The sequence below is a fragment of the Lathamus discolor genome, chromosome 2 (genome assembly GCF_037157495.1).
Source record: "Lathamus discolor isolate bLatDis1 chromosome 2, bLatDis1.hap1, whole genome shotgun sequence".
In the NCBI taxonomy this organism is placed as follows: domain Eukaryota; kingdom Metazoa; phylum Chordata; class Aves; order Psittaciformes; family Psittacidae; genus Lathamus; species Lathamus discolor.
In genome coordinates, this window is record NC_088885.1 from 7,516,540 (window position 1) to 7,539,627 (window position 23,088).

A 23,088-nucleotide genomic window follows, 5' to 3' on the forward strand; every position below is an offset into this window, starting at 1 on the left:
TTTAGAAAGAAATGGCTTTTAGTGGAACATCTTTGGTGTTCTGTGGTCTGCTGTTAGATCCACTGTTTTATTGTCTAGCAGAAAAATAGCCCAAAAGCTTTCAGGCTGATTACTTCAGGGAATCTCTACACAGAAGCTGCTGCAGAGTTTCGAAATGCTCTTTTTGAAACTACAGTTCTTATTCCTAGAGAAAATAAAGTCTTATTTGATTAATTTATGGATTATTATCCACAGATACTTACATATTCCGTATTTTTTGTGTGAACAGGAATATCTTCCTAGCTGCAATTTCTGCTAGCTTTATTGTGATAAAATTACAAATGTAAAGATTTCACTGTGCTGGGTGTTGCATAAACATTTAGAAGACATATTACCTACTCTCCACAGTTTTGAATTTCTATAGATAAAGCAGATAAATAAAATACTGTTCTTCTATAGTACAGATGAAGAAATGCAATACAAACACCTGAGGTAACTCTTAGATGGAAGAAATAATTATAATTCTATTTACTTCAGTGCTATGTCACTGATTCAGACCTTGTGGCCATCATCTTCCATGGCCAGCAGAAGATGTGCAATATGGATGACAACAGACTCCAGACCTTCTGGAGACCTTTGCACAGAAGTCATGCCTTTTGGTTAAATGGTGGAAGAACTCGTATAGTATTTCTTTAATCATTATACTGTATTGAAGCAGATGAAGATACTACTGAAGCGTTCTACAGCTATGGAAAAAAAGCAGTTAACCCTTGAATGCATTTCTAGGCTTGCTTTATTGGCTTATTTAAAGTTCTGAATATCTACACTGTTTTTTTGCCTACTGAAGTAGTTACAAGGAATTGAAATGAAAAATAATTGGATTTACTTTTGGTGGATTTGGCTCCTGAGCTTTTCTATACCAAAGCTATATATATATATATATATAAAAAGCAAATTGTTTAGGCTACAGGTTGGTTCCAACAGCAGAGTTCAAACAGGGCTGCAGACTTCTTGAGAGCCTGGGAATTTAAGCATTTTTGGTTGGACATAAGCCCCACATCCCATCTTAGCCTATCATTTTCCTCTAATCAAGTGGGGGCTTTGTTACTAAGAGTGTCTACTGTTTTGCAAAAGGATCCATGACAACAGCTAATTTAGGAAATATTTTGATTGTGTAATGTAGTCTCATGGTTAATATCCCGTAACATTACTCGGACAATAGCAATTTTTGGCATAAAAGGGTTATTCTTGTGTAGCACCACTGGCAGTAAAGACAACAATAGCAGAAAACAAGATGTGTAGGAGCTTGGTCTCTACACAAAGTCATGCTGTGGGGTGCAGCATAGCTGTCCATCACAGAATGCACTGTGCATTCTGAGAGCAGGCCCCTTCTGCAGGTGCCCTGGGAGGGGTATCATAGAATCACAGAATGGTTTGGGTTGAAAAGAATATTAAGATCCTCCAGTTCTAAATCCCTGCCATGGACAGGGACACCTCACACTAGACCATGTTTCCAAGGCTCTGCCCACCCTGGCCTTGAACACTGCCAAGGACGGGGCATTCACCACTTCTCTGGGCAACCTGTGCCAGCACCTCACCACCCTCACAGTAAAGAACTTCTTCCTTACACCTAACCTGAACTTCCCCTGTTTCATTTTGAACCCATCACCTGTTGTCCTGTTGCTACAGGCCCTGATGAAGAGTCCCTCTCCAGCATCCTTGTAGCCCCCTTCAGGCACTGGAAGCTGCTCTGAGGTCTCCACGCAGCTTCTCTTCTCCAGGATGAGCAGCCCCAGTGTTCTCAGGCTGTCTTCATATGGGAGGTGCTCCAGCACCTGAGCATCTTGTGGCCTCCTCTGGACTTGCTCCAATAGCTCCATGTCCTTCTTAAGTTGAGGAGATCATGCAGAGGGCCATAATGTTAATTCTTTTATTTACCAATAATGCAGCATTGTGCACTTTCTATAACAGATTACCTTAGGCCTGACATGGATAATTGCATTTTTGCAGTCTAGCCCTTACTTACACTATTTTTTTTCTTTTATTTAGGCTAAGGAACATCTAACTCAACAGCTCATTGTAGATTAAGATCTAGTTCTGAAATTTATGGATAACTTAATAAAACAAGCTGTGATCCTTGTTGGGAGTTTAGTTTATCCTAAGTAGCAGCTGGCACATGGCTTCATCGGATAGGATACGTTTTGGGGCTGGCTTACCCACTATCAAGAAAGTTACCTAACCTGCTTTCCTGGAGCTCCTTATTTGCCCAGGCAATAAGACAGAGAAGATAAATCTAATTCTCCTCCAGCTTGCCAACATCCCTAAAAAACATCCTTCCCTTCCTGACAGAATTAACACATGGGACAAAGCAGAATCTTTCTTTGCTGCAAGAAAGCCTAGCCTAAAGCAGTGTGTTGCATATTTAGCTTTGAAAGTAGTGTAAATAAAAGAGGCTGTTTGTGCCCTCAGAGCTTCATCTCCGTCAGAGAACAACATCAGTTAAATCAAAGTTACTCAAGCAGCTTCAGGATTCACTTCTGCACCAAAGGGTTAATAAATCAGATTCTCTTTTGCTATTGCTGCAACTTCATCCAACAATTCAAGACAAAGGCCATAAGTTAATTAGAAGGGAACTGTTCCCACTGCATGATTTATTTAGAATGGTTTATTTTTATGACACCTACATCCTGCACATGAGATAGGAGGATGTCTGCACAGGTCAGTGACTGTAGATGCTAGAGATAAAAATGGATCAGTATACACGATTCTGACACAGGAACAAAAGGGGGAGAAAGAAAAAGAACTTAAGGAGCCTTGAAGCTCAGAGTGAAGAAGGTTGAGACTAGGCTTTGTTTGGAGTCACTCACATGGAATATCCTACAATTGTAGGAGTTCAATTTATAACGTTTTCCTCTATATTATATTGAAGAGTAGGGTTCACTGTGTGATTGTGACAGGGAGATACTTGGGCTCTGTCTTACGGTTGTCTACCATCTGAACAACAAAAGTAATGTAGGTGCGAGACATAGCAAATACGACTTTTGCTTTGCCTTTTTTCTGGCTGAAGATGCAAACAGCACACAACTTGCAGAAGGCAAGGCTGGGATACATTAAGCATTAACTTTATGACAGAATATTGCAAGATGTGATACATTTTTTTACTACTGTCGGTAAAAATACGAGTCTGTCTTGTAGCTGTGGCTACACATTCTCTGACGCACAGTCTAGCATGAGATGAAAGATACCGAATTCTATCATCTTCTGGTGATTTCAGTTGCACAACATCCTTGAAAACTGAATTTTCTCCTCCAGCAAGACAATGGCATTTGCCTGCACGTAGACAAGTCATCACTTTGGCCCAGGATACATGAAGCTTTTTCTGGGACTGTGCTTTCTCCTTGTTCCAATAACTACTGAAATTTCATCATCCTTAGATGAGTTGTAGTGGACACTATTTTAGGGATTGAGAGACAAAGCTGAACTTTATAAGCTTTCTGTATTTAGAATGGTTTATTTTTAATGACACCTACATCCTGCACATAAGAAAGAGGATATCTGCATAGGTCAGAGATAAAAATGGTTATCCAGGCATATACTGGAAATAAAACTGTCTCTTTCCTATCTTTATCATAAACTGGTTTATAGATAAAGAATATTAGACAGTTTGTGTAGAAATGCCATATGGATTCTTAGTCCTCATTACTCTCCTGAATTTTATATAGTGATTAAAAGCTAGTTGATCAGCTTTCAAAACATTAACTCACATTTGCTCTTTCCTTTTTCCTTTACAATATACTCTTCCTTTCTGCTTTATGAAATATTCCCTACACATACCCTACAAGTACACATTATGTGTCACTCAGCCAAGTGGACCTGATAGAGAGAGGCATCCAGTCCCTGAGGGAATCAGCCTTTCTAGAGATGAGATGATTCTGTCATAAGCCAGATGCTGGGAAGTGCATGGATGATGTTCGATTGTTTGGCTTCGTCCAATTCACCACCAGCAATGCCATGAGCAGGCGTGTCAAGTTTGTCCTCATCACTTGGATTGGAGAGGATGTCAGTGGGTTGCAGAGAGCCAAAACTGGGACCAACAAGACTGATAAAAACAAAACCAAAAAGCTGACTTAAACCACTACAGTTCCTTGTTTCTCTTCTAATGGAAGATAACCAGTAAAATCTTTACTTGTCCACAAATTCCCAAGCTTTTAATTAATGTGTATCATTTTCCTTTTCAAATTAGACTTCTCATGGTAAAAAAAAAAAAAAAACAAAACACAACCAAAATAAGGTTTATTATAACCAACTATTTTGTGGACTTTTTTTGCGGACTATTTTGCTTCCATACACAAATGTAAATAGACATCCCTGGTCTACTGGGCATCCCTTGGACAGCCAAGGCAACCAGAACCATATTTTTGAATACAGATAGGAAATGGTTTCCAGAGATACAATCAACAGGGCAACATGTACATAGAATCATAGAATGGTTTGGGTTGTAAAGGACATTAAGATCATCCAGTTCCAACCCTCTGCCGTGGCCAGGGGGCAGGGATGCCTCACACTAGACCACGTCACCCAAAGCTCTCTCCAACCTGGCCTTGAACACTGCCGGGGATGGAGCATTCACAACTTCCCTGGGCACCCTGTGCCATCACCTCAGTACCCTCACAGTAAAGAACTTCTTCCTTATATCTAACCCGAACTTTCTATTTCAGTTTGAACCCATCACACCTTGTCCCATCGCTATAGTCACTGATGAAGAGCCCTTCTCCAGCATCCCTCTAGGCCACCTTCAGATACTGTAAGGCTGCTATGAGGTCTCCACATGTCTTCAAATATCTGACTTAACCAGCGCCCCAGCAGTGGCAATACTGGCATCTGAAACATGCATAGCATAAGCTTAAGTCCTATACAGCCACTTGAAACACTGCTCTGTGCTGGCAGACAGCCTTCCTAACACTGTCAATTGCCATTAAATACCACCTTTTACGCTCTGCCAAGAGCGAGACTGAAGCCAAGAGCAGATGGGAAGCGATTTAGCTAAATTCTCAAGCTGGGAGTATCTGTGCTGAAACTACTCAATTGCTTTGATCATGTTTTCTGCCACATGTCAAATTTAACAGACTTGAGTGTACTTTGAATGATATACTGGGAGAGTCTTGAATGTAACCTCTAGTCCTCTTTCAGGTGACAGATAGTTAGACCTAATAGCCCCTTATTCAGGAACCTGAGCAAATATTGGACCTATTTACATGTTCATTCCAAACCTTATGCAGTTAAGAGAAATGGTGATTTATTCTATTAGCTGAAGCAGCCAGAAAGGGAACATCCAGAGGGGAACAGAAACTGCTTTCATTGCCTCCATTAGCCATCTGGCAACTGACACAGACCTTGAACATGCTGGGTCTGAGACAACAGAAGAGTCTGACAGACCACTGCCCAAATGCCTATCAAATCCCAGGGGCTGAGGAGTGGGGCCACATCCCTTCCTTTTGCTCATCTTCTTGGGATCTTCTCTCTGTATCCCTCTGCTGAAACAGCTGGGGAAGTTGCAGAAATTGCCTGTGCCTGAGCAGGGAAAGGCAAGCGATGAAGGGAGCGAGGCAGGGGGGAACAGTGGGAACCACAGTGGAGGAGGGCTGACACCCCAAAGGAGCTGACATGGTTTGTGAAGCTGAATTGAATCAAACGCCTGGTGCTGTCCCAGCTTGGGCTAACTCTTATGAGGGAGAAACTTACACCCCTGAGCATCTACCACATTACCATTGCCATTTCAGCTGTAGAGGGCTCCCAGTGCCAAAGATGGGGGTGAAATTACCTCAGCTTCATTCATGCCCTTCTTCAACTGTCATTTTTCCTTGTATAAACTTGAAATCTCTAGATTTGATCATTCCTTTTGTTGTACATATCATTATGATTTGCTTCTCTGAATTTTACCATGCTGAAAAGGACTATGACATTCTTGAATATATCAGCAGCAAATACCTTTACAGTTGCATTTAGATCACATTTCTGCATTTATGAGAGTGGGTGATTTGGAGAACTCTAAAGAAAAGCAGAATTGTTTTCCACTTTGAAAATAAATGGGAACTTGAATCATCCCTCCTTAAATTGGCTTTTTACCATTTCATGTTTTCTATCAAATCTGCCAAGTGTTACAATGCTGTAATTTGTTACCAAACAATAAAATGTAATTAAATGCCCATAAACTTTGTTAACAAAACAAGCATTTTGCTCCAAAATCAAAGCTCTGGGGTTGGATTTGACCCTTCAGTGTGCACATGCAGTTCCTTTTGTGCCCTGCCAAAATGAGCATGCAGGCAGAAGAGCATGTATTGCCAAGCAGAGCACGTAACAAGGGGAGCCTACTCCTCCAACAAGAGAATCAACATTTCAGAGGTCTCTTCATGAAGTTCATACATTGCACAGGTATACCTTGCTCAAATGACTAGGCAACCTGCTGCGTGGCTGCACAGGAGAGTCAGTCCTGCCCCCCAGTCTCTGTGAGGAGCTGCTGGTGCAGCTAAGTGAGTGGGACTTGGGATGGGAGGGTGCACCTCATGGTTATGCTCTCCTATACCTTCAAGTTAGCTTGAGAGGAAGGGGGAGAAAAAAATCAAAGATTATGCAAGGGAAAAGTGTTCCCAGCAGGCAGCATGTGGAAACGTAAACCACTGCTCCAGCTGATTTTGTTACTGCAGAAGGATACTGCACAGGCAGGAAACGAGGTCAGTGCAAAGAGGAAACACCAGTATGTTTAAGTCGGCCAAAGGTTTGCTGAAGAGAGGGCTGTGCTCTCTCATCCTCCACTTGTTCTCTAGTTTCTGAGGCAGATTTAGGAAGGCAGCACGTCTGCCCTTGGGTGAAAGAAGCAACTCACATTACTCTCAGAGGAACAAACAGTAGCCAAGGCTCTTTAATCAAGGTTTATGGAAAATACTGAAAGCTGATTTCATTCCAATTGCAAGCTGTGTTAATGGTGTGGGTTTGGTTTTTTTTTTTGGTTATGAAAACCATTTAAGAGATTTATGTTTGGCGCTATTTATCCTCCTTGCTTTCGCTATTCATATGCTTCAAGAACAATACAGAGGTGTTTGGATACTCTTAATTTATGTAATGCAATTACTAAACATGTCTTCCCAAGAACTTCAGTGAGATTTCATTTATAACTCCTGTGCCAAAGGCGAGGCAAGAATAGTTTTATAGACGCTAACTGATAGACTGAGATCAAGATTCACAAATGGAGAAGGGGAAACTGCAGACAGCACTAACAACTTAGTAGCATAAGCAAGCTGTCTACTCAACAGCACCTCCTTAGAACAGATGTTCCTTGTTGTACACAATTCACAGAGGTCAGATTTTTCTCATTATATGTTTTCAATGGCAAAGAGGGATCCTGGCTGTGGACCAGGCTGTAAGAACAACTGCTTGTCTTCTCCGAGTGTATGTTCTTTCATGTTGCACAAACCGCTATCTTCTAACATGTACCCAGCATTTTCATGAAGTTATGGCATACGATGTTTGAAACAGTTAACTGTGCTTATGTGCTGGGGGCACTGTCTAACAACAAAATAGATAACCCCTCTCTTGCACAACCTTCCCCTCTCCCAGATATTTCCTCGTCACTTCTTAATTTCAGAGTCTTTGCTTAGATTCTCCCTCAGATGGTTCACCTCATTAAAACTGATATCCATGCTTCCTGTAGGGCTGATCCCGAGGCAGCTGATTGTCCTGATCTGTGTATTTAAAAGCACAGTGAGATCAATGGCTTCCCAAGAGTTTTCTGCCTATTGCTTCCTTCTCTTACTCTCTCTCCATTTTTGTGTCTTCCCTCCTGTGCTTCGTAACCCCTTCTGTTTTATCTTTATTCTCACCTCATTTATCTTCAGGCTGTCACCCAAACTGTACCTTTGCCCTAGATCACCTGCTCTTCTGTTACACCGATTTTGATCCTTTTTCACACTGAATTGTTGCTTGTCCTTTTCTAACACAAACCTCTGTCTTCACACCATGACAGCGGAATCAACGAATACCCCTGACAGGGCTCTTACAAGAGGCAAAAGATTTATCTTGACAGAAAGTCCATTTCTCTGCTCCTCTTCTCAGTGGTTTTTGAAGCATTTCAACATCTCATCAGCAACAAAATCCTCCTGTGAAATTGTTGCACTGCATGTCAAGGTCAAAGTGACTGAGATCAGGATACAGCAGTAAAATTAGCTCTTGTGTTTCCTAATATAACATTTATTATTAGACCTAATTATTTTTATTTCCAAATGTGTTCATAAATCAAGGAAATGACACTTACTAAAGCACTCTCATACAAGGAAGCTCTTTGCCATGCTACTTGTTTCAGATTTCTGTTGTTCATAAGCCCTTCTATTAAACATCTTAATGCAGGTATTTCTAATGCTTCAAGGAATACACGGTTCAAATTGTTGAGCCAGACTCTGAGTCCTTGGTTCTTCCTGGAACAGCTCTTGACATCCCAAATACAAAGGGAGCTACTAAGAGTTATATTAAATAAAAGATATCAGAGCACAGTTCAATAAACTGTCCTCACAGTGTTTGCCCTCCACAAGGTTATCATTACTAACCCAATCTAAACATGCTGTATCTGCCTTGACAAAAACTGCATTTGAAGTGTCCTGTTTATGTGGCTTGATTTCAAGAGCAAAAGAGCTTCATGTCAATTCCTGTCTCTGTTTAATGTATATACAAACTAAACAACCACACTGGTACTTACAGAGTGAGGCCATGCAGCAAACAAGAAACACTCAAACAAACCTATTTTTTGGAGCTTGCACCCTTTTCTTTATGCTCCCAGCCTTCAAAAAATAAATAACATGGGCTAGGGGCCTTGTCAAGTGTTGTACACCCCAGGCTGCTTTGAATCACAAGAGGGCAAATGCTAAGCCCTGGGGTCCTCTTAGGGAAAGAGCTGTCTGTGCTTCATGTATACATATACATACGTTCCCAGCTCAAAATACTCCCTATAGAAATCTATAGGAGGTAAGGGAAATACAGGGAGAGAAATGACCTTTTACAATGTCAAACCATGCACAGATGCTCATGTGAAAATCAACACTTCACATTTCAGTGGAAAAGCACTTGCCGTCTGTGCTTGAGACAGCATAGCAGCCAAATTTTTATTCCAGAGCAGAAAAGGTGGCATTGTCCTTTCCTATCCTCTCCCGCAGGTCAAGGAAAAGCACTCAATGGTTACTATTGCCTTTCCTTACACTTATGAGAATCCGGATTTTCAATCAGCTGGCACCTGTATGACCCAGAGAGGAAGAGATTCAGACATTTAAACACCAAGAAGTTGTCACAGTTTTTCTACTCAGTGAAGGGACAGATGAGGACAGTGGCCAGACTCTTAATACTCTGAATTTTTTGATCAAGATTGACAAGCTTTAAAGATTAGTCATACCTTTCCCTTCCTGATGGGGATAATGACCTCTCCTAATGGATGAACTCACCAGACAGTAGCCTTCAGCTTTCCAGTGAAGCGTCATGGAATCACAGAATGGTTTGGATTGGAAAGGACCTTAAGATCATCCAGTTCCAACCCCCTGCCATGGGCAGGGATGCCTCACACTCGACCATGTTGCCCAAGGCTCTGACCAACCTGGCCTTGAACACTGCGCCTCACCACCCTCACATTAAAGAATTTCTTTCTTCTGATACCTAATCTGAACTTCCCCTGTCTAAGTTTGAACCCATCACCCCTTGTCCTATTGCTACAGTCCCTGATGAAGAGTCCCTCCCCAGCATCCTTGTAGCCCCCTTCAGACACTGGAGGCTGCTCTGAGGTCTCCACGCAGCTTCTCTTCTCTAGGCTGAGCAGCCCCAACTTTCTCAGCCTGTCTTCACCTGCACAAAGTTATTTTAAGGACTCTGAGTACCAAAGATTGAAACCTAGCAGATGACACATTCCCTCCCCCACAAGATATCGGTATAGCTTAGTGGGAGCAGAGAACTCAGCATCAGTGTTACCAGTTTTACTTTTAAAACTCTTCAAAATGTTAGGAGGGACCAAAGTAACAGAATAAGCCTAGTCAGTTCATCATCACCAAGTGTTCTGCTCTTTTCAATTAGTTAAGGGTTTTCTGTATTATTGGAGCTTTGAATAGAGTGCTTAGTTTAATATTTCATCCTCGAGACTTGAGCCTCCTGTGGCCTGCAATATATGTGTATGTATTTTTTGTATATTTTAAGAGTGACATGTAATCACAAAGGCAAAAATCAATGAAAGTCTTCATTCAAAGACACTGAAAAATTAGGAGAGAGGCAGTTTGTGTGCTGTGCACTTCTCTTTGAGAACCTGCCCATCCAAAATGACCCTTGCTGGCTCTCCAGAATAAATGGTAACCCCAATCTCTGTCTCCTTACTGTAATCTGTGAAAATAGTTTTTTGTTCACCCTGCTGTATTTTTTTTTTCATTTCTTGATTTAGAATATATTAAGTATCATTAGGTAAGGATAAAGATTTCAGGCATCACATGTCTGGTCTATGTGGCACGCTAGGAAGTCATAACACTGTGGGAACTCTACCAACACATGCCAAAAACAAGTCCCTTGTGACCAAAGGGACAAAGTAAATAGATTCCCACAGTTGGAGTTCAAACAAAACCAAAGAATAAGGTTTCCTGGATAGTAATACTATTTCTGTTGCTGTTTCTGCTAGACTGTTTGACCACTAGAAAGTGCCATGAGACTTCCCAGAGACAGATCATGGCTCAGTGACAGATCTGATAGTCAGTCATCATCTGCCAACATAACCTAGAGGTGGGGGGCTGAGGAAAAGCAGACACCGTCTCTGTTTTCAGGAAGGAAAGCCGAAAAATTGATTCTTTTGCAGATGAGACTTGGAGGGTAAAAAGAGTTAGCAGGGAAATGAACACTGATCTGTTCTTTTGCCAGCCCTGAGTGCGATCCCACTGCTGTCAGTGTACATCAGGAACAGTTGTGTCCTGACAGAGATCAGATGCTCAAAACTGAGTTAAAAATGTGGTGGCACACAGCTTGCTCATCGGTGCTGTCAAACAGTAATGGAAACCTTCTCTCACAGTGGAAAAAAAAAAAAATCTCTCTGGCTGGAAGTCCATTTTGTCCATGTAATGGACCTCTTCCTTTAAAACCACTTTAATGACCAATGTCTCACACTGCTCATCTTGGCCTGTTCCTCTTTGAGCATGAAATGAATAATCTAGTATCATATAGTAATAAAAACAGCTGAAGAAGCCTCAGGATCTCCTAGTTTGCTATAGAAAACTTCCAGAGCCTAGTTGTTTTGTTTGAATTTAAGTACCATGAAAATGCATTCATCATGGATGCCTCATAATAAATATTAGTTTGCTGTAATATAATTAAAATATTCCAGACTTCTGAAAAAAACAGAAGATTTACCCATTTTCTATAGTTATACACGTGCACGGGCTCTTTCTGCATCATATCTAAACAGTAATATAAAGTAGGCAGTTTCACTGGAGAATCTTAAGCCATCTCCTAACATTCCTAAAATGGCCAAAGTTGCAAATTTTATCCTTGTGCAAAAAGTTAATTAATAGAGACAGTGCTGCTGTTTCAGGTCCCTCACCATGCCTGCAGCTTGCCCACATCTTTCCACTTGTCCAGCTATTGCTACTTTCACTTCTCACCATCTCTGCACAGCTGAAACTGGGTGGAAGATTGGACATTAGCACCTGAAATCGATTCACCATACCACCCAAATCCAGCTGTGTTTACCTCTAGTCTTGGGATTTTAATACTGCTAGACACCACAGTCTGTGCACACCCTATTACTTGACCTTCAGGATTGCCAATAGCTCAGCATTATTAACAGAGGACATCTCTATTAATGAAAAGTCCATCCTCTGCATGCAAACATTTCTAGAGGAAAGAGCTGTTCATCTTCTCAACTGAAATGATAACTTTCTTTGGCCTAGGAGTTATTTCATGTTTACTTTCTACTAGCTTCTGCTTTGTCTCCCCAAAGCATCAATCTCCATGTTCCCTGCTCCCTTAGCAATAGGTTGTCATTGAAAGCAGATATACAAATAATTCCATCAAGAATAAAATAAATTAAGGTCACCCTCACCAGTCACTATTAAACTGTGAACAGTTCAAAACCCAAGTAGCATAAAAATCAAGCTATTTACTCTTGTTCCCTTTCATTCATGAAGTTTTGAATCTGAAAATTGTGGTAGGGGCAATTATTTTTCTGAACTCCTGGTGAACTAATAAGAAATTTCATTAGTGATGACTTTGACTCATGTTGAGTAAAAATCCAATGATTTACTCAAAGGAAAATGTTTTAAAGAATAACTCTAAATGCCAGCTCCATTGAGCATGAAGAGGCATTTTAACATCGGTACCAACTACATTTAGCAGAATACAGATGTTATGGCCAGTTCTTTTGTTCTTGATTCACACCAGTGAAAGCTAAAAGAGAATCCACTTTATCATTTTCCCAGATATTTAATTGCTCTACTTCAAAAAAACAAGAAGCAATCTGGTATCTAGTTTTGTTTCCACCAAAACCAAAGCAAATCTTTCACTTCCCACAGAAGCAAAGCCAAATTTATGGAATACTGATTTTCTCTAGAGGTAAAGGAAATGGTGGTAAGTTTACACCCTTACAAATTAAATGGATGGTCAGGAATTTCTTGGGGTTTTGTTACACACATGAGTAAGCCCTAAACTTGGCAAAACAGCAACTACCTGAGTAAATAAGATGCCCATTTTTAGTTACAGACTATATTTTTTGTCTGATTTAAATGTATTGACCATATCATCAAGGAACAGAAGTAACCCTGTGAGTTATGTGAGCTGTCAAGGCAAGATGGAATAGCTGGAATGAATATGACAAACATGTCTGGAAAGTGGTTGACTAGACTACTGATCAAATGTGGCAAACAAATAGAACAGTTTAGAAATAGTTAACCAGACATGAAGCAAGAACTGTAGCTGGAAGTACTGCCTAGATCAGGCTGAGCTGCACAAGACAGGACATGTTGAGGAAAAGCTCCTCTAACATCAAGGCTGACAGTCTTGGAAGGGCCCTAACTTACATCCCACTGTGCATTACTGCAGATTAGTGTAGTGTTTCAGCCAAAACGTCCTCTCTCCACCCTACTCAGAGGTCAGGAATAGGGATATATATACACAGCTCATTCTACTCACCACTGAGTGCTACAAGAATTCCTTTTATGCATAGCCAATTTGGCTTTCTGGCAAACAAGTGATACAAATGTATTTTGACAGCTTCAATCTGTTCTGCTTATTGTGGCAAAAGGACATGCAATTTCTTCTTCCTAGAATCCTAGAAACCTAGAATGGGTTGGGTTGGAAGGGACCTTAAAGATCATCTAGTTCTAACCCCCTCTTCCCATAATTTTATTTAACAGAACTATCATTTGTTCCTCTCATGAAGCTCTGCAAAGCAATCAAGAAGTTTAATCTTTCACATTATTGCAGGCTAGTCCCTCTGCTTTTAAACACATTCATTTCACTTCATGGCAGTATAAAGCATTTCCCTAAAATGGTTCAAGATTCTAATTCCCCCAGATGATGCTCCAGTGATCACCATAATATGCTAAAGTGCTTTTCATTCTTTAACACATTTCCAAGTATTGTGCAAAGTAAATTGCAGAACCTCGTTAATGCTCATTCAGCCCTCAGTAAATACTTCTGACTTCCCCCTTAATTATATCAATGCTATTTTATTGAAGCACGGCAATTTAGAGTGAAAATCCATTTCTTTACTATTACGAACTCTTTATCATCACCTTGTTTTTCTATAGCAGCAAAATCTGACCTCGATATGTTGAATTTTGTAGCTCCTTTTTCCTCCAAGCACATTCTTCAAGGGCAGAACCTGTTACTAAACAACAGCTGAAAGGCTTTCAGTTTTACTTCAGACTACTTCTGCATCCCCTTAGTCCTAACACAGACATACTGACACCATTTTCTTAGGCTGTAGTGTGCAGTAGCTGCCGCGATTCTTTCAAAGCCAAGGTGTAATGACATCATTCCTAGCTGTGATCAAACCACATCCACTGCCCTCAGAATGCCTGCTGGGAAGGTTGCTTTTGTGGTGATCATGAAGTCTCACACCAGTCCCATCTCCCACCTAGCACAGGTGCAGGGAAACTAAACAGCATCATTTCTCAGGTCTAACCTCTGCCCATGAAAGAGGTCAATGTGGACATTGGCTGGTCCTTGATTTCAGATCCAAGCCCTGCTGTATTCAGTAAGGTGAACATGAGGGAGACTTCTGTCTTCTCTCTAGTCTAGCTGTGTAGAGCAAGATGCCCATGTGGCAGGTCCCTAGTCAAACAGTTGGAAAAACAAAGTATTTAAGGAATTTTTATGGTTACTTGTCTTTAGCTACTGCTGCTTGAAAAGGAATCAGTGTCAGGTGGGTTCTTCTTGCACTTGTCCCACTCCAGAAACACTACTTGCAGGCTCCTCAGAAGCAGAAAGCTTCCTCTCCACCTCTGGGTGTTAAGCATTTGAAATGCCTTTTTGAAAGTCTACCTCTGAACAGTGCAAATGTGTATTTCTTGTTTTAGTCTTAACAATAAGCCACATTTATTTATTCCTCTACCCCTTCCAGAAGAAAAAAACCCAAAGAAGAAACTCTGAAGTTATCTTATTTCTTTTTCCACCTTGATACTCCTGCACTATCAGAAAATGTCTGAACTGCCATTTCAGATGTGCTCCGGAGTTACAGCAAATACCAAGAAGGAAACCACGGAAACAAAAAAACATAAGTATTTTGGTTACCGCATCTTCATAGTCTTTTGTACTCCCGTTAGTACAAAGGACTAGTGGGCAGTATCTCCACTGGTGTTACCACCTGTTACATATACTGTGAGAACATACTGGAACAATCATGTTTTACTGCACAGCTCCTTGCCCACTGCCCTCCATTGCCACTGTGCTTAAGTATGTATAAAATAGATGCTAAAGCCTACCACTGCCGGAGTTACCCACTCACTGATCTGTTGGAAGTTGTGAACTTGCATTTGACCCCCATCTATTTCAATTCCCAGTGTAAGGTTGGTACTTATCTGATATTATCATGAAAGAAAGATTAAGCCTATCTTACACAAGAAATCTCTGGTGCACAGTTAAGCTTGATTGCTGTGTAGGCTGGTTCTTGGGAATCAGTTCCCAGGTACAGATATCAACAACACCTAAGCACATAACTAGAAGATTTTAAAATTATACAAATGGTGAATGTAGGTTCATTTATACATGGAAATAAAGATTCCTAGAATTACTTTTGCAATTGCTGCCTCTCTCGTTAACTTTTTGTCAGCACATCAGAGCCAACACGTGTGAAAGAGCCAAGTGCTGAGAATAAATTAGCAGCTGGATTCTGAACCGAGGAATCTTCACTGCTGTCTGCATATCAGAGCAAGTGTGTTGCACACATCTGACAAAACAGTTAAAAAATTATCTCCTCCCTTGGACTTTTAGACAAGTTACAAAAAACAACCTGAAATAACAACAAGAAAAACTACACTGTTGACAGAAACTGCAAATAGCAACAACAAAAAGGGCTGTGAAATAGAGTATGTTTGCAAGCTGAAAAAGATAAGCAAAACAGTAGTTAAACAGCATGTTTCATAGGTGGCATTACTTTTACAGTGTTCATCTTAGGCAAGAGTACCTATTCCCCCAAAATAGGCTTGGATCTCCATCTGATTTTTACATTTTGAGAAAAAAAAAAAATTACATAACTAATTATTAAATAAGTATTTCTTGCTAAAAGTACAAACCAGAGAAACATTATTATCCTATCTGTATTGTCTGTGTAGTATTCAGAAAGGCGTTAAAAAGGATGATGGAGAGGGACTCTTCGTCAGGGGCTGTAGAGATAGGACACAGGGTGATGGGTTCAAAATGAAACAGGGGAAGTTCAGGTTAGATATAAGGAAAAAGTTTTTCCTTGTGAGGGTGGCGAGGTGCTGGCACAGAGTGCCCAGAGAAGTGGTAAATGCTCCATCCCTAGCAGTGTTCAAGGCCAGGCTGGACAGAGCTTGAAGCAACCTGGTCTAGTGTGAGGTGTCCGTGCCCATGGCAGAGGGGTTAGAACTAGATGTTCATAAGATGCTTTCCAACGCAAACCGGTCTGGGATTGTATGATTCTATACTCTCTGCATACAGGCTGTGTAAACATCTCTAAGTGTTAAAGAATGCTTGCCCAGGATAAATCTCTCTTGGCAACTAAAGCAAAATATTATTCCCGCAGCCAACAAGTTATAGATTTTTCTACATATACACTCTAACTAACAGCATGTGTTTAGTCACAAATCTAAAATCAGAACTGTTGAACATGTCACAGTCCCACAAGCAGAGCTTCTTCTGGCATCGCATCTGGTGAAGATATTTGCACTGGATTTATAAATCCAGATTTCAGCAAGACAAGTGGCAATGGTTTCCAGAAAGGAGTAGCAAAGGAATATTGCATGGTGTGATTAATGCCTTCCAACCTCTTTATTTCTTTAGGTATTCTCACTGATCATCCTCACTCACATTCAACCCCTTGGGGCACTAAACAGCAGCATCACTTCAGCAGGTGTTTTCAGTCAAATGAGAAACATCCATTAACTGTCCTTGTCTCCACTCCTGCTCAACACTGAGCCAAAAAAAGATAGAGAATAATTGGCTGTTACTCCCCAGGAGATGCTGGGTCCCATTTTAAAAAGCACTTCCTCCTTACTGTGGGCACCACAGCTTTCCCTGAAATTTTCCACCTCCTTCTCAGTGTCTCCGGATGACACCAGTCTCCCCTACACATGGAAACGAAGAGAGCTTAAGAAGACCCAACAACAAGGAAGAGCCTCAATTTATACTATCCTGCACATTGCTCCTGAATTCTACTAGTAGAATAAAAAATGACTACAGATTTAAGAGCATTTAGCCAAGTGTGAAAGAACTGAACACCAGCCAAAGGCTTTATTTGTAACTACCAGTCCCCTTCCCTTATTGAGCCTTGCCAAGAGAATTTCAGTTCCTCGGACTAGAAATACCAGACTAGAACACATAACACTTCAAAAGATGGAGGACTCAGGTCATCTGGGCAAAACACTGTAAAATAAAGTGTTAGAAACTAATACCTCCCTTGCTTTTTGTGCTCCGGGGTTCCCACCCAAGACAAGCATACAGTAGCCACAGTAAGACCAACAAAATACCTTTGTTTTACAGTGCTCTGCCACCCCCCTATAATAAAGAATACTGCACAATACCCCTCCACTGCAGTGCCAGCAGACCGCTAAGCAACGGTGCTGCTGTTGGGGACAGGGAGTAGAAGATCTTACCTTTAAAGGCATGACAGGGCCTATGGCTGATTAGGTTGGCTCGGTAGCCAGATATGTTTATAACTTAAAGGAAAATAGGATGTGAACCAGATATTGTCTGGTTGGACTGTGTCTCTTTTCTCCCTCACAATGGGCCACCTCCTGTGTTCTCTGTGTGGTGGGTTTGGCATACAGCTCAGTGGAGGGGTGCAACCTTCACAAAACACAGAAAATATCTTTTCTATCAGCAGTGGATCAGATTCTCCCTCTTCCATCAGTCACTTGCTCTGATTTTCCTGCCAGAGGTTTCCAGCCCTGCAGCTCATCCATCCCTACAGAGTACACTGTTTGCATGGCTATGCTGTAAGTGAAGAGAGTGGAAAACCTCCAGCAGGGGAACAGAAAATATCAGACTGTGGCAGGAGAATGAGACCCCTTAATATGCCACAGATATTATGAATCTGTCACTTGTGACAAAATCCCCAAGCTAGCTGCTATTTACCAGTCCTTTCCAAGGCCTTCAGCTCCATTTAGTGCAGCTGCAGCGCAATTAGAGAGGAGAGGCAGGCGCTGCAGTCACTCATCAGGTTGAGCCCCTGTTTTGTGCCAGAGGCTGATTTCAGAAGCTCTGCGGTAAATGGGAATTGATGTGGTACCAGGACTGTCATTCACCTCGCAGTGATGATGTCTCTGTATCTATCACAGGAGATACTGTTAGGACAAATGGATGTGCAAGAAGCAAGGAATTCCTGAGTGCTCCTGAGCTATTGAAATAAATGATTGCAAGGTGTCCTTTCAGCCAGAAGTGATTACACCGACTCACATCTCGGCTCCCTAGCCTGCTTTCTGGGTGCAAAATTGTCTTGCGCAAGTACAGCTTCAGCTCATCGTTCTTCCAGAAATTAACTTCATCCAACCATTAAGCCCTCCTAGAAGCAGTGCTGCGGGCACAAGTAGGGAGAATTGGGAAGAAGGATGATTTTTTCTCTGGGTGCTGTTATGCTCACTGAATGAAGACACTAAACGAATAGAACCTGTGAGACAGCCAAGTTGTTTCTGTCCATCTCTGCTTGCCAAAGAGATACAGATAGTTCATCCTAAAATCTTGGGCTTCTGCTTCTAGCAATCCAAGTGTGCTCTTCACTCTTACACACTGAAGGTTTGGGGACTGGGCAGGGGAATAACTTTAAAGAAATCCATTACTGGCAACACTTCTAGTACAGTTTCCAAGTACTCTGCCATTGACATTTTTTGGTGAGCTAGTCATAAGAATAAATATATAAACCAATCTCAGGAGAAGAAACAAAGACTTCTGGCAGAAATCTGTCTTAGAATAAAAGGAAAGAGAAATATATTTCAACGTGACTTTAATAGCTTGCAGTACTCAGTAAGGCTTCCATCAATGAAAAGAGCAATGTATTTTTATGGCTGGTTTTTGGATATGGCTACAAATTAAAGAAGTCTAGAAGCATTTTATTATGGGCCAAATGTTATTTCTGTTGAACTGGAAGAGTAAACTTCTATGAAAGAGCAGAATTTGGCTCTATGAATGTGCTTTCACTGTGATCATGACACAGTACCTCTTACAGATATGGTCAACTGGATTCCATTATGGTTTACTACTTGCTTGATGAAATGTGATTCTCCTATTCTACATATTCATTTATTTATTCACCCTATCTGCTCTTTGATTACTTCATGTATGCTTATTTTTGTCTGCATTGATATTATTCTTTTCTGCATTTTTGTGGAGGTAAATCAGCATAGATAAGAGAGCTAAATCAGCATTATGAGTCTATTTAAATGCATTCAGCCTGCCAACAATCAGATAAGATTTGTATTGTGTACCCGGTTTTGTCTCTGCTCAGGAAGGTCATTCAGAGCCTTAGGAGAATGATGAGAACTGTTTATTCATCTTGCGGTATATCCCAAGTCAGCAACTATTGCTGATATTCATATTGGCTGTATTGATTTAAGCAGTTATTCAAACACTGTATTTTTTTAAATAGAATTAGAATGTATAGCTCAGTTGTATCATGGAGGAAATGCTGCATTTTGGTATCTGAGGGAGTATTTTATAAATGTTTTAAAATCAGTAATGCTCACTCAGATGTAATCCAGAGCAACCCAGGCTTTAAGGCACATTCTTAGCTCTACCTCCATTCTTACTGCAGCTTCATGTGACCTCGGGGCAACCTGGTGTTCCCAGACTGGGGACTGTGCTGAACTTGGCCTGTCTGGAGCAAGTCTTGTTTCACCAGCTCACAATTACTACAGGTATTTGGTACAGTATTCACATGTTTTGTAAATGTCTATTTGAGTGATAGGAGTATATGCTTTCACAGTTTGCTCCTCAAAGCAGGTGACTGCTCCCTTTGATAACTGTCACCATAACCTGCATATGAACTTACCTCAGCCACTTCTTCTCTTCCTACTAGGTGAAAGCCAACACTCACAAGCGGCAGCAAAGTAAAAATAGGTCTGGTCTTGAGCTGTGATCTTGAGCTGTGGGTATTAATCCACTGTCTCTTTGGTAAACCTGTCCCAAAGGGAAGGAGTCACAGGGTACAGAGACCAAGAAACCCCTTATCTGTCACAGTCTCTCTAACACAGGACTGAGGGCAGAGGAAGACACTGAAGTGTCTGCCACAGCTTACCAAGTCCAGTCTGAGAAGTTTGGGATTCAAACCTCTGACCTTAGCTCACTTCAAAAGAATGAAAAGTCCTTCCCAAAGGAAAAAGTGGAGGAAAATGTAATGCATACTATCATGCTAAGGAAACATGCAATCCTTACGAAAAAGAACACATATTGTCATCCTTTAGAAAGGAAACAGGATAAGGAGACAGCTCTTCTAGAGGTAAGAACAGATGACAGCTCTGAAGCTGAAAGAAACCTCATATGATAGTCAGTAGCATCTCTAATTGTCTTCTTTCAAATACCAGCACCCTCTAACTCTGCTCCAAATAATGTGGCAGATCCACATCTGCTTCCAGAAACTAAGTACCACTTCAGAAGCTAGCACTTCTACTAATCAGGTGGGAGCAAATGAAAGAGAAAGAAACATGTTCATCCTTCTAAAGTAACACCGCAAGTGTACTTAGCAAAGACAACTCTATTTTAAGTGATTTTTTGAAATACTTACAGCCTGTTGTATACTTTATAAACACCGAGTAACCTCAGTCTGCTTCACAGTATTTTTATGCTACTGTTCCAAATTCTGTTCACTGTAAATGCTTTTAAAAACACTGTTGTCAAAAGAAAAAGCCTAACAATAGAACTCTTCACATATAACACCTCTTCTGGGCCGTACTGTTATTTTCTGTTATGTGTTATCAGTGTATTTTGGAAGATCGGGGTGTGCAGGACAGCAAGAAGGGTATTTCAGAATCAAAGTTTTGTTGGAAGAGCCTGGTCTGTCCTACAATGCTTTTGAGGTAAGGAAATGGAAGTATTTGCCACCACAACATTCCTGAATGTGTTATCTGTTTGCTGCAGTGATGGGGAAAACGGAGAAAATCGCAGCCTGTAACTGAAAGGGGAAAAGCTTATGATTCTTTAATTTGTTAATGATCACACTTTTTTGGTTTTTAGTTACATCATTCATTCAGAAAACTAAGTCCAGTTTTATAGAAGGAGATTAAACGTTTAACGAAAATGCATAATTCCTTTCTACTCCAAATTCCATTCCACAGATCAGCAGGCAAGCTGAGATTTGCTAAAGTATCTGTTAGAAAATTTATATTCCTCAATGAGCTCAAGAAATGTTAACAAGATTCTAAGAAATTATTAAATATGAGATATTTTTATGATCCCATTTATTCAACAATCAGGATTTTCCGCATCCTGTCAAAGGATGATGATCCTAATCATGATTAGGATCCATTATCCCTACAGATGCTTGTATATTAACTTCCTCATCCTTCAAGTCAACTTCTTCTCTGACTAAAATTATGCAAAGTATTAGGGGCTTCCAGCAGAGAGGACTACTCAGCACATAAAAATAACCCTTTTTTAAGCTTTGTAACTGTCTTTGAGCTAAAGCAAATAAATTATAGAATCATAGGATGGTTTGGGTTGGAAGGGACCCTAAAGCTCATCCAGTTACAACCCCCTGCCATGGGCAGGGACACCTCACACTAGACCAGGTTCCTCCAAGCCCGTCTTTTCTATGAGGGGAAGCCATTTCAGTTCCCCAAAAGCATTTTACTCTACATCATTTCACCCAGACACTGTGTAATGAATAGTAGCTTGTTAGCACACAACAGAACACATTCTGTCTGGAACAGTTACATGCTTGTAAAATACCTCTTTTCCTCTTAAAAAACACCAACTCTAGAAATCTAAAGCATAGTTACACATGCATCCTCCTATTTAATTTTAATGACCCACAAAGAAAGTTATGAGCAGAGTTTCTTACATGGAGATTTGGACCCCGGCCTATAAAACAGCAAGGAGGATATGATATGCACACCTGCAGAAGTCATACCTCTGTGTGTAAATAGACATACATTACCTCAATTACATACCTCTTTAGAAATGTAGCCAATGACAACTGCCTTAAAAGATACTGCAAATTCATGGGAAAAACTGCCCGATTTAGAGATCCCTACAAGACAGACTGCTTCTTACACTGGGAGTACATCTGGGCTATGGAGTGGATTGTCCACTTTCTGGTAACTGGTGATGAGTGTGATGGGGGCATTAAAACCAGGGAGATGAGTGTTAGGGCTCAGAATAGTCCCATATTTAAAGCAGTTCAGAAATTCTGTCCCAAATTCCCAGCAAGTACCATGCTAGCTGCTTTCAGTATGTTCTTCCAAACTGGGTCACTGGGTGACTGCTCTTTATCCTCCAGGTTTCCCATTTGACATTTCTGACCAGAACTGAGCCCTCACACCTGCCAGCTCCACACAAGCTCTCCTCTAAAAGCATGAGTACTGTGTTGACATTCTGAACAGCTTCATCTGTCTTAGTATTTCAGTTTTCTCTCTGCAAACTATGTGTAAAGTGGGGTGGATGACCCCTGGTGTTGAACAGCATTTGATTTGCTGGGAAGTCTCACAGTAGAGAAATTACTAAGATGTGCAGTTCTTGGCTTCATTTTTACATACTAACACTGTGATGATTTACATCACCTCCAACCTCTCCCAGATTCTTCTGTCTCCTCCTCTGATGACTCTTTACTTGCCAGTCAGAGTCTGGCTCTTACTGTTATCACCAGGGGCCCATGCCCTGTCTTTTGATATTCTCTGTCCCCAGCTCTTTCATGTCTGTTGTTCCTCTTCTGTGTTCTTAATTGGTTTACTTTTAAACTCTCCCATGACTGCCTGATGTCCTCTAACCTCCTCCAGTGGTACTTGTCTCCCTGATTCACCTTGACAGCAGGGAGAAACAGTTCCATTGTGTCAGGAGGTCCCCAACAACTGGAAAAAGCATTTACAAGGAAAGGACCGCCCAGACCCCAAAGGCCAGGCCAACTGCAGATTAATTTGCTGTGTTGAGGAACAGATATGCTGTATGATGGCTATAGAAGCACATGGGGAGGTTGGAACACTTGCTTCTGTACACAGGCATAACTGCACTTACAAACTGGTTTTTCTCAGGTAGGTGTGCTTTAGGCAAGCCAGACAGATCTTTAACAGCTACACCAGGATGGTACAAGCTTCCTGCCAAAGTTCAATTTCCTGCTCCAAAGCACTTAAGCTCTAGAAAGTCCCAGAATCATTATCCTTGTCTACATGGCTAAACAAGGCTTGTTTTAGTCCAGTCTCAATTTCAGACACAGATGGGCAA

At 41.0% G+C, this 23,088-nt stretch overlaps 1 protein-coding gene across 1 annotated transcript in view; it reads left to right on the forward strand.

Moving 5' to 3' along the window:
• Positions 1–21,014, forward strand: part of LOC136007868 (uncharacterized) — a 60,253-nt gene extending 39,239 nt beyond the window's left edge. Inside the window, exons 5-7 of the mRNA XM_065666305.1 lie at positions 19,469–19,571; positions 20,632–20,729; positions 20,988–21,014. Coding sequence (XP_065522377.1) covers positions 19,469–19,571; positions 20,632–20,729; positions 20,988–21,014 — 228 coding nt within the window. The remainder of the gene's footprint in view (positions 1–19,468; positions 19,572–20,631; positions 20,730–20,987) is intronic.
• Positions 21,015–23,088: the final 2,074 nt, after the last annotated feature.